General features: G+C 37.1%; 1 protein-coding gene across 3 annotated transcripts in view; it reads left to right on the top strand.

Moving 5' to 3' along the window:
- tanc2b (tetratricopeptide repeat, ankyrin repeat and coiled-coil containing 2b) overlaps window positions 1–16,865 on the top strand; it is a 335,698-nt gene that overhangs the window by 205,873 nt on the left and 112,960 nt on the right. For 2 of the 3 annotated variants that reach the window (XM_061931928.1, XM_061931929.1), the window contains exon 5: window positions 10,317–10,424. The exons of the other annotated variant lie outside the window; for it this stretch is intronic. In XM_061931928.1, coding sequence (XP_061787912.1) covers window positions 10,317–10,424 — 108 coding nt within the window. The remainder of the gene's footprint in view (window positions 1–10,316; window positions 10,425–16,865) is intronic. 3 annotated transcript variants of the gene reach the window in all.

Here is a 16,865-nt window from a genome sequence, read left to right as displayed (position 1 = left end):
ACAGTTCCACGACCAGGACGAAAACCACACTGTTCCTCCTGAATCCGAGGTTCGACTATCCGGCGTAGCCTCCTCTCCAGTACACCTGAATAGACCTTACCGGGAAGGCTGAGGAGTGTGATCCCACGATAGTTGGAACACATCCTCCGGTTCCCCTTCTTAAAGAGAGGAACCACCACCCCGGTCTGCCAATCCAGAGGTACCGCCCCCGATGTCCACGCGATGTTGCAGAGTCTTGTCAACCAAGACAGCCCCACAACATCCAGAGCCTTAAGGAACTCCGGGCGGATCTCATCCACCCCCGGGGCCTTGCCACCGAGGAGCTTTTTAACTACCTCGGCAACCTCAGCCCCAGAAATAGGAGAGCCCACCACAGATTCCACAGGCCCTGCTTCCTCATAGGAAGACGTGCTGGTAGGATTGAGGAGGTCTTCGAAGTATTCTCTCCACCGATCCACAACATCCGCAGTCGAGGTCAGCAGAACACCATCCCCACCATACACGGTGTTGACACTGCACTGCTTCCCCTTCCTGAGGCGGCGGATGGTAGTCCAGAATTGCTTCGAAGCCGTCCGGAAGTCTTTTTCCATGGCCTCCCCGAACTCCTCCCATGTCCGAGTTTTTGCCTCCGCGACCGCTGAAGCCGCACACCGCTTGGCCTGTCGGTACCTGTCCGCTGCCTCAGGAGTCCCATGAGCCAAAAGAACCCGATAGGACTCCTTCTTCAGCCTGACGGCATCCCTCACCGCCGGCGTCCACCAACGGGTTCTAGGATTACCGCCACGACAGGCACCAACCACCTTGCGGCCACAGCTCCAATCGGCCGCCTCGACAACAGAGGCACGGAACATCGTCCACTCGGACTCAATGTCCAGCGCCTCCCTCGTGACATTTTCAAAGTTCTTCCGGAGGAAAAACAATCCAATTATATATATATATATCAGTGACGTGCAGTCACTAGACCAGGGGTCAGCAACTGATGCGGCTCAGCAGCTTACTTGCTGTACCCCCCCAATGTACCCGTGAAATTTCCGGATTTCATTGCCTCTCGCAGAAAACTTCTGGGATTATCATTCACCGATTTTCACCCTTACAGCTATAACAAGGGCGTGCCATGATGGTACAACATTTGGCACCCTCTACATTCTGTATTAATAGCATACCAGCCCAACACTTGTTATGCGCTATACATCTTCTGCTTGCACACGTACGTGACAGCAAGGCATACTTGGTCAACAGCCACACAGGTTACACTGATGGTGACCATATAACACAACTTTAACACTCTTACTAATAATGCGCCACACTTTGAACCAAAACCAAACAAGAATGACAAACACATTTCGGGAGAACATCTGCACCTTAACACAACATAAACACAACAGAACAAACACCCAGAATCCCATGCAGCCCTGACTCTTCCGGGCTATATTATACACCCCTGCTACCACCAAACCCCACCCCCACCCCAACCCTGCTCCCTCAAACATCAAACCCCCCCCCCCCCCCCCCCTCTCTCTCTGTGCGTCAGTTGAGGTGGGCGGGGTTTGGTAGCGGTGGTGTATAATGTATCCCGGAAGAGTTAGGGCTGCATGGGATTCTGGGTATTTGTCCTGTTGTGTTTATGTTGTGTTACGGTGCAGATGTTCTCCCGAAATGTGTTTGTCATTCTTGTTTGGTGTGGGTTCACAGTGTGGCGCATTATTAGTAAGAGTGTTAAAGTTTTTTTTATACCGCCACCGTCAGTGTAACCTGTGTGGTTGTTGACCAAGTATGCCTTGCTGTCACCTAGTGATGGGTTGATGAGGCGTCATGAAGCGTTTCGACACATTGCAAAACTGTATTGATACTGTGTCGATACTGTGTCACTAAATACTGACATCTGCTGGACATTAAAAATCCCTACAGGCAACCTATGGACCGACTCAACTGACACTGATTTTATGACCTATATGGGGGTACGCGTACCCCTGGGGGTACTTGAAGGTATGCCAAGGGGTACGTGAGATTTTTTTAAAATATTCTAAAAATAGCAACAATTCAAAAATCCTTTATAAATATATTTATTGAATAATACTTCAACAAAATATGAATGTAAGTTCATAAACTCAGTGAAGCACAAGCTCAGGTTTGTCACTAAAATGTCTGTCAAAAAGAAGTGTGAAAAGAAATGCAACAATGCAATATTCAGTGTTGACAGCTAGATTTATTGTGGACATGTTCCATAAATATTGATGTTAAAGATTTTTTTTTTTTTGTGAAGAAATGTTTAGAATTAAGTTGATGAATCCAGGTGGATCTCTATTACAATCCCCAAAGAGGGCACTTTAAGTTGATGATTACTTCAATGTGTAGAAATCTTTATTTATAATTGAATCACTTGTTTATTTTTCAACAAGTTTTTAGTTATTTTTATATCTTTTTTTCCAAATAGTTCAAGAAAGACCACTACAAATGAGCAATATTTTGCACTGTTATACAATTTAATAAATCAGAAACTGATGACATAGTGCTGTATTTTACTTCTTTATCTTTTTTTTTTTCAACCAAAAATGCTTTGCTCTGATTAGGGGGTACTTGAATTAAAAAAAAATTCACAGGGGGTACATTGCTGAAAAAAGGTTGAGAACCACTGACCTAGTATATACAATAATATAAACCAAGTCATTGTATTTCATTTAGGATTATTTCATAACTTCATTTAAATAAAAGTATATTTTTTGTCTTTTTTAGATACAGTCAATAAATAATGTGAACATGTATCATAACATGGAAATCGAAGAGAACGTGTTGTGAATGAGGATGCTTGTGGACCTGGAAATTATTAGGGCCCGCCATGGCCCATTGCAAAAGGACTCCCACAGGGAGTCCTTATGCAATGGGACATAAGGACCTATTGAAATTGTAAGGTTTTATTATTCTTCTTTTTTCTTTATTCTTCCGCCGCCTCTTTGAGCACTAATTTGACCCACTTAACATGCTTCAAAACTCACCATATTTGACCCACACATCAGGACCTGCGAAAATTGTCTTTTAATAAAAAAACCAAACTGCAAAAATCAAAATTGCGCTCTAGCGCCCCCTAGGAAAAGAAAAAACTAGACTGCCTGTAACTCCCACTAGGAAGGTCGGAAAGACATGAAACAAAATCCTCTATGTAGGTCTGACTCAGACTTAACTTTCATAATGGTACATTCTCGGGCTAAAATCAACAGGAAGTTGGCAATTCCCCCTTCAAGACAAAAAAGTACTAAAAACAGTCACTTTTGCCTCTTTGAGCTGTACAAAACTCACCGAACTGAACGCACACATCAGGACCGGCAAGAATTGCAACCTAATAAAAAAACCTTTTTTAAAATTTAAAAATTGCGCTCTACAGCAATTTCTGAATAAAACAGAGAAAAAACTGCTCCTCGGAAGAAAAAAATGACAAAACTGCCTGTAACTCCCACTGGGAAGGTCGTAGAGACATGAAACAAAAACCTCTATGTAGGTCTCACTTAGACCTACATTTCATAAATTGACAACCCCCAGCAAAAATCAACAGGAAGTTTGCTATTCCCCCTTCAAAACAAAATTTTTGTAAAAACCGGTCACCTTCCTTCAAAAACGAACTCCTCTGAGCGCGTTTGTCGTTTCGCCTTCAAACTAACACAGGAGAGAGATTGAACCCTTGTGATTACAACAACAGAAGCGCTTTTTTTTATAACTGCTCCGGTTTTGATTTTATGAGCCTTCAAAGACCCGCTGCGCTGATGCTCCTGCGGTGCTGTTTTTTTAAGATGGCTGCTCAAAAGCAGGAAGCACCAACGTGCCCACATAATGCAAACAAGGTAGGTACACTACACAAAAGTCTTGGGACACTTCAGACTAAAAGTAGACAAAAGTATTGGGACACTTAGGACTAGCACCTGCCAAATACGCGGGCCCGACCAATGCTGCTTGCAGCTTTAATTATTATTATTTTTTTACACATTTTTATTTTTAAAAAAAAACAGTTTTTCCAACGTATTCAATTTTAGACGCTTTCTCTTCTTAGTTATTATTTCTCCGGCTGTAGAAAAGACCCGCTCACAGGGCACAGAGGAGGCGTATCGGTCACGTGACCAAAACAGCTCATGATCGGTCACGTGACTTTCTAAAACCGACACAGGGTTTCGCTCTATGAGCTCGACGCATGCGCCGATGCATCGGTGTTGCCGGACCCATCACTACTGTCACCTATGTGAGCAAGCGGAAGCCTCAAATAACGTGTGGCTGATCAGGCACACTGATTGTAGTGGGTGTTATATGCTGTACCATCACGGCACGCATGACGCTGACAAGCGCCATTCATTTTGAACCCGTGTGACGCACCAGCTTTCAAATTCCATATAAAGGTGTGGGCAGCGTGTCTGAGATCCCTGGTTTATACATAGCACAAAGCAACAAAAAACACTTTGTATGCAGTGTTATTTCATTTAAAAATTTCAAAAGATTTTGCGGCTCCCATTGTTTTCTATAATTTGTGAAACTGGTCAAAATGGCTCTTTGACTGGTAAAGGTTGCCGACCTCTGCACTAGAGGCAGGTGAGGCGGGGCCTCACCTGCCATCATGGAAAGAAAAAAAATGTAAAAAGAAAACATTTTTATTCAATCAATCAATCTTTATTTATATAGCCCTAAATCACAAGTGTCTCAAAGGGCTGCACAAGCCACAACCACATCCTCGGTACAAAGCCCACATACGGGCAAGGAAAAACTCACCCCAGTGGGACGTCGATGTGAATGACTATGAGAAACCTTGGAGAGGACCGCATATGTGGGTAACCCCCCCCCCCCCTCTAGGGGAGACCGAAAGCAATGGATGTCGAGTGGGTCTGACATAATATTGTGAGAGTCCAGTCCATAGTGGATCCAACATAATAGTAAGAGTCCAGTCCATAGTGGGGCCAGCAGGACACCATCCCGAGCGGAGACGGGTCAGCAGCGCAGAGATGTTCCCAGCCGATGCACAGGCGAGCGGTCCACCCCGGGTCCCGACTCTGGACAGCCAGCACTTCATCCATGGCCACCGGACCTGTGCCCCCCACCCCTCAAGGAAAAGGGGAGCAGAGGAGAAAAGAAAAGAAACGGCAGATCAACTGGTCTAACAGGGGGGCTATTTAAAGGCTAGAGTATACAAATGAGTTTTAAGATGGGACTTAAATGCTTCTACTGAGGTAGCATCTCTAATTGTTACCGGGAGGGCATTCCATAGTACTGGAGCCCCAATAGAAAACGCTCTATAGCCCGCAGACTTTTTTTGGGCTCTGGGAATCACTAATAAGCCGGAGTTCTTTGAACGCAGATTTCTTGCCGGGACATATGGTACAATGCAATCGACAAGATAGGACGGAGCTAGACCGTGTAGTATTTTATACGTAAGTAGTAAAACCTTAAAGTCACTTCTTAAGTGCACAGGAAGCCAGTGCAGGTGAGCCAGTATAGGTATATATATATATGTATATATGTATATAAAGGTATATACAGTATAGGCGTAATATGATCAAACTTTCTTGTTCTTGTCAAAAGTCTAACAGCCGCATTTTGTACCAACTGTAATTTTTTAATGCTAGACATAGGGAGACCCCAAAATAATACGTTACAGTAGTCGAGACGAGACGTAACGAACGCATGAATAATGATCTCAGCGTCGCTAGTGGACAAAATAGAACGAATTTTAGCGATATTACGGAGATGAAAGAAGGCCGTTTTAGTAACACTCTTAATGTGTGATTCAAAGGAGAGAGTTGGGTGGAAGATAATACCCAGATTCTTTACTGAGTCGCTTTGTGTAATTGTTTGGTTGTCAAATGTTAAGGTGGTATTATTAAATAAATGTCGGTGTTTAGCAGGACCGATAATCAGCATTTCCGTTTTCTTGGCGTTGAGTTGCAAGAAGTTAGCGGACATCCATTGTTTAATTTCATTAAGACACGCCTCCAGCTGACTACAATCCGGCGTGTTGGTCAGCTTTAGGGGCATGTAGAGTTGGCTGTCATCAGCATAACAATGAAAGCTAACACCGTATTTGCGTATGATGTCGCCTAGCGGCAGCATGTAAATACTAAAGAGTGCAGGGCCAAGAACCGAACCCTGAGGAACTCTGCACGTTACCTTAACATAGTCCGAGGTCACATTATTATGGGAGACGCATTGCATCCTGTCAGTAAGATAAGAGTTAAACCACGACAAAGCTAAGTCTGACATACCAATACGTGTTTTGATACGCTCTAATAAAATATTATTAAATTGTTATATGTATCCAGTGATTATACTATAAAGTTATTTTCCATTTAACTTCACCAGTTTTAGATTATTTGTATTCAAAATCGCTGAATTTTCACATTTGCCGTTCGAATACTGAGAAGAGACGGTGCGGTGAACAGCAGCCAGTTGAGGCACGTCACTCAGTGCCTCAACATGGATAGCGCAATGACTCGGCTAACTGCTGGCCTGCTGTGCAGTGAGACTGTATTGCTATATGAATTATATTATACATTTCCATAGTTTAGTTAGCTGAGGTATATAATGTACAGTGTATTTTGTCAACAACTGTATGTGTGTAACGTATATCTTGTGCTGAGCGAACATAAAACGGCTGCAAAAGACGCACTGGCTGAGGCTCGCAGTAATCCCGCCTCCTGCACCCCCGCCGTAGAATGCACCCCCTGACGGGAGTGTTATATCGACTAAAGCCCACACTTAAACTTTCCACGTGCAAGATTGAATCTATTTTAAAAAAGTTATTTCATAAGAAGCCAAAAAGTGCAATAACAATAATGTTGGTGTTGGAGGAGTTGTGAATGACTGCAGGGCCACAGCATTAGGTACACCTGCAGTCTGCAGGTGTACCTAATTCACAACTCCTCCAACACGAACATTATTGTTTTTGCACTTTTTGGCTTCTTATTAAATAACTTTTGTAACCTATTTTCATGGGCTTTCCTCTTTGTGATGTTAAGTTCCTGTTATGCGCTGTTATACAGTATATGCCTCGAGCTCTTATTTTGAAGGCGCTAAGAGCGGAAGTGATGACACGTTGGAGTGGAGCGGAGGTTTTTGAAAGAAGGTAAATAAAGTGGTCCTCGTGTAAACTGGAGCCTCCGTGTTTGTTATTTTGTAGTTTCATACAGTATAGGCCACATTTATAAACCCTCGGTTACACTTTTTTAAATAGATTCAATCTTGCACATGGCTTTAGTTGATGCAACACTCCCGTCAGGGTGTGCATTCTACGGAGGGGGTGCATTAATCCAGCACAACAGCGGCGCATGGACTTCATTTATAAGTAAAGGTAAGACCATAATAAGGTTTTTTTTTATTAAATGTGCTTTTATTGTGTGCTACAGTTTGTATGTGTAAAGTTAAAGTTAAGTTAAAGTAGCAATGATTGTCACACACACACTAGGTGTGGTGAAATTTGTCGTCTGCATTTGACCCATCACCCTTGATCACCCCCTGGGAGTTGAGGGGAGCAGTGGGCAGCAGCGGCGCCGCGCCCGGGAATCATTTTTGGTGATTTAACCCCCAATTCCAAGCCTTGATGCTGAGTGCCAAGCAGGGAAGAATGCTGGTATGAGCTTTTAAACATAACCCGTTAACTGCTGCCAATCAAATGGTGAATAAGATACTCTTTAGGGTTCATATGTTTGTAAATCTGACTGTGATGAAGTCAGTGCCTCACCAGCCATCAACCTCACCACACGTCACTGATATATATATATATATATATATATATATATATATATATATATATATATATATATATATATATATATATATATATATATATATATATATATATATATACGTACCTATATGTATGTATTTATATATATATATATATACACACATATAAATATACTGTATGTATATATGTATTATTATGTATATATATATATATATATATATATATATGTATATATATATATATACATATATATATGTTGGTTTTGGAGTCGCTCTGTCCGGGGGCCGACGGCTCATTTGCAATTGTTTTGTTGTGGTTTGAGATAATTTGTCGTATATTGTTCATACAGCTGTAGCTCAATTTAATGTTGTTCTTGTTGAATACTTTTCTTAGGGTGTTGCCTTTGGGGAAGTGTTTGTCGATCAGAGTGAGGAATTTGTGGCCAATGTTAGTTGAGACTTTTTTGCTGTATGGGGCGCTCTACTACGATATTGAGCACAATTTTTTGGATAACCTTATTAAGACATATATATATATATATATATATATATATATATATATATATATATAATTTTTTTATAACTTTTTTTACATTGTGAATCGATTAAAAATGGTGATGAATGAGAATGGTCATTTCAACGTGAAGCCATGAATTTGTTGTATTCTTACAAAAAGCCAACATGAGGTTAGCCAAACAAAAATGTCCGCCAGCCGCACTTTGGCGTGGACTTCTTGGAACAAAAGTGCTGCCCCCACAGGTATAATGTTGCAGGTGCGACCCGCCACTCTCACCTGCAAAGCAAAGACAAAATCAGCAGTTTTTTAAAAGGGGGCGTCTCCCCTCCAATCGAAGCTCCGCCCCTTTGGTTGCCTGACTTCTGTGATTGGTTCTCCAATGGAACAATGTTCTACCACTTTTGTTTTTTACTTGAAATCTTTCTGTTTTGTTGTGGTCACTCAGTTTGGACCAATCAGATGCTTCGATGATGATGCAATAGTAACGATTATGCATTAGTAACAATTATGCGATAGTAACAATGATGCAATAATAACGATTATGCGATAGTAACAATGATGCGATAGTAACAATGATGCAATAGTAATGATGATGCAATAGTAACGATTATGCATTAGTAACAATTATGCGATAGTAACAATGATGCAATAGTAATGATGATGCAATAGTAATGATGAGGCAATAGTAACGATGATGCATTAGTAACGATTATGCGATAGTAACAATGATGCAATAGTAATGATTATGTGATAGTAACAATGATGCAATAGTAACGATTATGCATTAGTAACAATGATGCGATAGTAACAATGATGCAATAGTAATGATGATGCAATAGTAACGATTATACATTAGTAACGATTATGCGATAGTAACAATGATGCAATAGTAACGATGATGCAATAGTAATGATGATGCAATAGTAACAAAGATGCGATAGTAACAATGATGCAATAGTAATGATTATGCAATAGTAACGATTGATGCAAAAGTAACAATGATGCAATAGTAATGATTATGCAATAGTAACGACGATGCAATAGTAACGATGATGTAATAGTAACAATGAGACAATAGTAACAATGATGCAATAGTAACAACGATGCAATAGTAACGACAATGCAATAGTAACGAAGATGCAATAGTAATGATGATGCAATAATAGCGATTATGCAATAGTAACGACGATACTATAGTAACGATGATGCAATAGTAAGGACGATGCAATAGTAACGATGATGCAATAGTAACAATGAGACAATAGTAACGATGATGCAATAGTAACGATGATGCAATAGTAACAATGAGACAATAGTAACGATGATGCAATAGTAACGATGAGGCAATAGTAATGATTATGGAATAGTAACAATGATGCATTAGTAAGGACGATGCAATAGTAACGATGATGCAATAGTAACAATGAGACAATAGTAACGATTATGGAATAGTAACGATAATACAAAAGTAACGATTATGCAATAGTAACGATTGTGCAAAAGTAGCACTGATGTAATAGTAGCGATGATGCAATAGTAACGATGATGCAACAGTAATGATGATGCAATAGTAACGATGAGGCAATAGTAATGATGATGCAATACTAACGATGAGGCAATAGTAACGATGATGCAATAGTAACGATGAGGCAATAGTAACAATGATGCAATAGTAACGATGATGCAATAGTAACGATGAGGTAATAGTAACGATGATGCAATAGTAACAATGATGCAATAGTAATGATGAGGCAATAGTAACGATGATGCAATAGTAACGATGAGGTAATAGAAACGATGATGCAATAGTAACAATGATGCAATAGTAATGATGAGGCAATAGTAACGATGATGCAATACTAACGATGAGGCAATAGTAACAATGATGCATTAGTAATTATGAGGCAATAGTAACATGCTGCGTCACACACTTCCTGTCCTCCCATCCTTGTTTCACCCTCCCTCGCCCTAATTGACATATATGTGTGTGTGTGTGTGTGTGTGTGTGTGTGTGTGTGTGTTTCCCTCTATGTGTGTGTGTGTTGTTTCCCTCTATGTGTGTGTGTGTGTGTGTGTCTGCTCCCAGCCCCTCTGCGGAAAGCAAAGTTCGTGGAGAGCCCTCGCATTCCGCAATCAGAGCTCGGCTCCCCCGACCCCGCCAAGAGCCCCCCCCACCTGGACGGAATACGCCCCGGTAAGTTTCTGACCCCGCCCCCTCCCTGCTGTGTCGCCACCTGCATGCCAGTGTGTGTGAGCGTGTGCAGGCTGAAGTAGGAGGAGTCTAATTCCTGGAGTCAGCGCTCGCTCTCTAATCCAACATCCCAGACTCCGCCCACCCCCGCTGGTGCATTGTGGGATGCTAAAGCAGGTCACTTCTTGTTTGTGTGGGAGCAACATGGTGGACCTCTCTGTGTGCCAGCCTCTCTTGTGGAGTCTGTGTCCCCCTGGACCTCCAAGTAGGTGGTCTTCAGACTTCTTACAGGTGGTCTTCATCTTCACTTAGACTTGTTATAGGTGGTCTTCATCTTCCCTTAGACTTGTTATAGGTGGTCTTCATCTTCACTTAGACTTGTTATAGGTGGTCTTCATGCTGCTCTCCTGGTTTAGACTTGCTATAGGTGGTCTTCATCTTCGCTTAGACTTCTTATAGGTGGTCTTCATGTTTCTCTCCTGGCTTAGACTTGTTATAGGTGGTCTTCATGCTGCTCTCCTGGTCTAGACTTGCTATAGGTGGTCTTCATCTTCGCTTAGACTTCTTATAGGTGGTCTTCATGTTCACTTAGACTTGTTATAGGTGGTCTTCATGTTTCTCTCCTGGCTTAGACTTGTTATAGGTGGTCTTCATGCTGCTCTCCTGGTCTAGACTTGCTATAGGTGGTCTTCATCTTCACTTAGACTTGTTATAGGTGGTCTTCATGTTTCTCTCCTGGCTTAGACTTGTTATAGGTGGTCTTCTTGCTGCTCTCCTGGCTTAGACTTCTTATAGGTGGTCTTCATGTTCACTTAGACTTGTTATAGGTGGTCTTCATGTTTCTCTCCTGGCTTAGACTTGTTATAGGTGGTCTTCATGCTGCTCTCCTGGCTTAGACTTCTTATAGGTGGTCTTCATGTTCACTTAGACTTGTTATAGGTGGTCTTCATGTTGCTCTCCCTTTTTTTTAAATTATTTTTATTTTGTAGTAAAAAAAAAAAACAACCCAATAAAACAAAAACTGGCAGCTCATTCCCCAGGATTTTACTTTAAAAATAGAAGTACAAATTTTTTTTTTTTATAATAAACGTTTTAGTGTTTACAGTAATGCATTGTAATTGCATTTCCTTTATTTTAATTTTATTTTGTGGTTAAAAAAAATGTAAAAAGAAATTGGCAGCTCAGTTTCCAGGATTTTACTGTAAAAATAGAAGTTAAAATTAGTTTTTTATAATAATAAAAGTTTTAGTGTTTACAGATATGCACTGTAAAATTATATTTATTTTATTTTGTGGTTTAAAAAAAAACACAAAAAAATGGCAGCTCAGTCCCCAGAATTTTACTGTAAAAATAGAAGTAAAAAAAAAAAAATAATAATAATAATAAACGTTTTAGTCGTTACAGTAATGCACTGTAAAAAATTTATTAATTTTTATTTTTTTCCATTTTGTGGTAAAAAGAAATAAACTAAAATTGCCAGCTTGATCCCCATGATTTTACTGTAAAAATAGAAGTAAAATAATAATAATAATAATAAACGTTTTAGTTTTTACAGTAATAATGCACTGTAAAAATTATGTTCTATATTTTTTATTTTGTATTGAAAAAAACCCAAAAAACTGGCAGCTCCGTCCTCAAGATTATAAAAGTACAATAAAAAAAAAATATTAAAAAAATAATAGACGTTTTAATGTTTACAGTAATGCACTGTAAAAAAGTTAGTCATTTTTTATTTTATTTTTTATTTTGTGGTAAAAAAAAAACAACAACAAAAACTCTAGCACCGCAGTCCACAGGATTTTACTGTAAAAAATACAAGTAAAATAATAATAATAATAATAATAAACGTTTTAGTGTTTACAGTAATGCACTGTAAAAAATGTATTCATTTATTTATTTTATTTATTTATTTTGTGTTTAAAAAAAGACTGGCAGCTCAGTCCTCAAGATTTTACTGTAAAAATAGAAGTAAAAAAAAAAAGTATAAACGTTTTAGTGTTTACAGTAATGCACTGTAAAAGTTGTTTACATTGTATACCAAAAAATGGCAGCTCAGTCCCCATAATTTTACTGTAAAAATAAAAGTACAAATGATAATATAATAAAATAATAATAAAAACAACGGCCGTAAATTTTACGGTTAAAAAATATCTATAGGTCAGCTAATTTGCCAGGATTTTGATGTAAAAATAGAAGTTACAAAAATAAATAAATAAACGTTTTAGTAAAAATTTAATTAATTTTTCTTTTTCTTTTTTTCTTTTCTTTTATTTTGTGCTAAAAAAACCCCAAAAACTGGCAGTTCAGTCCCCAGAATTTGACTGTAAAATTAACAGTTGTATAATGTTTCTATTTACAGTAGAGCACTGTAAAAACAACAACCAAAAACTGGTAGCTCAGTCGCCAAAATTTTACTGTAAAAATAAAAGTACAAATGATAATATCATAAAATAATAATAAAAATAATAATGAAAACAATGTCCGTAAATTTTACGGTTCATATATATATATATATATATATATATATATATATATATATATATATATATATATATATATGTATATATATGTATATATATATATATATATATATATATATATATATATATATATATATATATATATATATATATATATATATATATGTAGGTCAGCTAATTTGCCAGGATTTTACTGTCCAAATAGAAGTTTAAAAAAATAAACGTTTTAGTAAAAATTTTATTAATTTGTTTTTTTTGTTTTTTTATTTTATTTTGTGGTTAAAAAACAAACAAAAAAAACTGGCAGCTCAGTCACCAGAATTTTACTGGAAAAAAATAGAAGTTACAATTTTTTTAAATAATAAGATACATTTTAGTGTTTACAGTAATGCACTGTAAACATTGTATTCATTTTTTAATTTTTATTATTTTATTTTATTTTGTGGCAAAAAACATTTATTTTTCTGTAAAAATGGAAATAAAAAAAAAAAAATAATAAAATGTTTTAGTAAAAATTGTATTCATTAATTATTTTTTTTTCAAACAAAAATTTGGTACCGTTTTTCTGTTTACAGTAATGCATTGTAAAAACAATCGTTGATTTCATAGAAGAAAAAACAACTCAGTTGCCAGAATTTTACTGTAAAAATAAAAGTACAAATGATAATATCATAAAATAATAATACAAATAATAATAAAAACTATATATATATATATATATATATATATATATATATATATATATATATATATATATAGGTCAGCTAATTTGCCAGGATTTTACTGTCCAAATAGAAGTTTAAAAAAATAAACGTTTTAGTAAAAATTGTATTCATTTGTTTTTTTTGTTTTTTTTTTAAATTTATTTTGTGGTTAAAAACAAAGCAAAAAAAAAATGGCAGCTCAGTCACCAGAATTTTACTGAAAAAAAATAGAAGTTAAATTTTTTTTTTAATTATAATGAACATTTTAGTGTTTACAGTAATGCACTGTAAACATCAGTAAACATTGTATTCATTTTTTAAATTTTTTATTTGATTCGATTTTGTTGCATAATTTATTTATTTTTTACTGTAAAAATATAAGTCAAAAAATAAATAAATAAAACGTTTTAGTAAAAATTGTATTCATTCCTTTTTTCTTTTTTTAAAAACAAAATAAATGTGGGACTGTTTTTCTGTTTAAAATAATACACTGTAAATACAACTGTTGATTTTATAGAAGAAAAACTACTCAGTTGCCAGAATTTGACAGTAAAAATTAAAAGTACAAATATTAATAAAATAATCATAAAAATAATGTAAAACAAATAAAAACTAGGACTGTAGATTTTACAGTAAAAAGAAAAAACATCTAAGTTGCCAGAATGCTACCATAAAAATAAAAGTGGTAGTTGTTCAATTCCCAGTAACTCTGTAAAAGAAATAAAGAAATGCACATCCTGCTTCCACGCCGTAGTCAAACATTGAAGAGTCAGCACTAATTACTGCTAAATCCAGGACTCACCTGTCGTCCACTCACCTGTGCAACCTGCTGACTCAGCACACCTGTGATGCAACAAGACAAATAAGAACACCAGCATTTTGTTCTAATTTTATTTATTTAAACCTTAAAATCCTGGCTTTTTTATACACGGCGTCATCTTAGAAGTATGCTAACTTTTCTTATGGTATCATGCTAACGTTAGCATGCTAACATTTTGCGCTTTTTTGTGTGCTAATTGTATTTATTCAAACCTTAAATACTGGGTTTTTATACATGGCGTCGTCTTAGAAGTATGCTAACATTTCTTATGGTATCATGCTAACGTTAACATGCTAACATTTTAAGATAGCATTTTTTTTGCTAATTTCATTCATTCAAACCTTAAAATCCCGGCTTTTTTATACACGGCGTCATCTTAGAAGTATGCCAAAATTTCTTATGGCATCATGCTAATGTTAGCATGCTAAAGTTTTACGCTAGCATTTTTGCAAATTTTATTTATTCAAACCTTAAAATCCCGGCTTTTTTATACACGGCGTCATCTTAGAAGTATGCCAACATTTCTTATGGAGTCATGTTAATGTTAGCATGCTAAAGTTTTACGCTAGCATTTTTGCAAATTTTATTTATTCAAACCTTAAAATCCCGCCTTTTTTATACATGGCGTCATCTTAGAAGTATGCTAACATTTGTTATGGTATCATGCTAACGTCAGCATGCTAACATTTTACGCTAGTATTTTTTTGCTAATTTTATTTATTCAAACCTTAAAATCCTGGCTTTTTATACATGGCGTCATCTTAGAAGTATGCCAACTTTTCTTATGTTATCACGTTAATGTTAGCATGCTAACGTTTTACGCTAGCATTTTTGCTAATTTCATTTATTCAAACCTTAAAATCCCGGCTTTTCATACACGGCGTCGTCTTAGAAGTATGCTAACATTTCTTATGGCATCATGCTAATGTTAGCATGCTAAAGTTTTACGCTAGCATTTTTGCAAATTTTATTTATTCAAATCTTAAAATCCCGGCTTTTTTATACACGGCGTCATCTTAGAAGTTTGCCAAAATTTCTTATGGCGTCATGCTAATGTTAGCATGCTAAAGTTTTACGCTAGCATTTTTGCAAATTTTATTTATTCAAACCTTAAAATCCCGGCTTTTTTATACATGGCGTCATCTTAGAAGTATGCTAACTTTTCTTATGGTATCAGGCTAATGTTATCATGCTAAAGTCTTACGCTAGCATTTTTGCTAATTGTATTAATTCAAACCTTAAAATCCCGGCTTTTTTATATACGGCGTCATCTTAGAAGTATGCTAACATTTGTTATGGTATCATGCTAACGTCAGCATGCTAACATTTTACGCTAGTATTTTTTTGCCAATTTTATTTATTCAAACCTTAAAATCCTGGATTTTTATACATGGCGTCATCTTAGAAGTATGCTAACTTTTCTTATGTTATCACGTTAATGTTAGCATGCTAACGTTTTACGCTAGCATTTTTGCTAATTTCATTTATTCAAACCTAAAAATCCCGGCTTTTCATACACGGCGTCGTCTTAGAAGTATGCAAACATTTCTTACGGCATCATGCTAACGTTAGCATGCTAACATTTTACGCTAGCATTTTTTTGCTGATTTTATTTATTCAAACCTTAAAATCCTGGCTTTTTTATACATGGCGTCATCTTAGAAGTATGGTAACTTTTCTTATGTTATCACGTTAATGTTAGCGGGCTAACGTTTTATGCAAGCATTTTATTTAATTTTGATCATTTAAACCCAAAATTCATGGATTTGAAGATTTGTCTCCATTCTGCAAGTATGCTAACTGTTCACATGATAACAAGCTAACATTCTATGCTAGCAGGTAGCTAGAATAGATCAAATTGACCCCCTATCTTTTCTATTTATTGATAAACATTTTGGAGAGCCAAAAGGAGTTGCGTGTTTGCGTCCCAACATAAGATGGGTGGAGAAGTATCGTGTTTGTGGTTGATTCCGCAGCGTCATTGGCTGGAAAACAAATAATCGGACTGAGTCACTTCAGACCTTCAGGGTGTGTGCGAGTGTGAGTTTGTGGACAAAAGCTTGTGAAATCCAGTCAATTTAAGCCGGGATTTAGCATCTGAAAAGGAGGTCATCCGCATACGGAGCGTAATAAGATCCTACTTAGTCATCAGCACGTTTGACAACCGTATCAGACGTGTGTAAATATGTTTGCTGCTACTTTCCAGGCTGGAATGCTAAACAGATTTGACGTGCCGAGGGTAGACGTTAGGTGACGGACAGGAAGTGCCTGGCGATATAGTCCACTTGCTAAACATTAGCGATAGCGCCAAAGCTTGAAAATGTGTCTTATTTTGGAGTTGATACTGGTCCGATATTAGTAAAACCAAAAAAATCTGATTTTATGTTTCAACGTTGTATTTGTGTTGTGGAATAATGGTTGGAAAAATGACCATATTTCA

This window comes from Nerophis lumbriciformis, linkage group LG39 (assembly GCF_033978685.3).
Source record: "Nerophis lumbriciformis linkage group LG39, RoL_Nlum_v2.1, whole genome shotgun sequence".
NCBI classification, from domain to species: domain Eukaryota; kingdom Metazoa; phylum Chordata; class Actinopteri; order Syngnathiformes; family Syngnathidae; genus Nerophis; species Nerophis lumbriciformis.
This window is presented reverse-complemented; position numbering and strand designations above follow the sequence as displayed.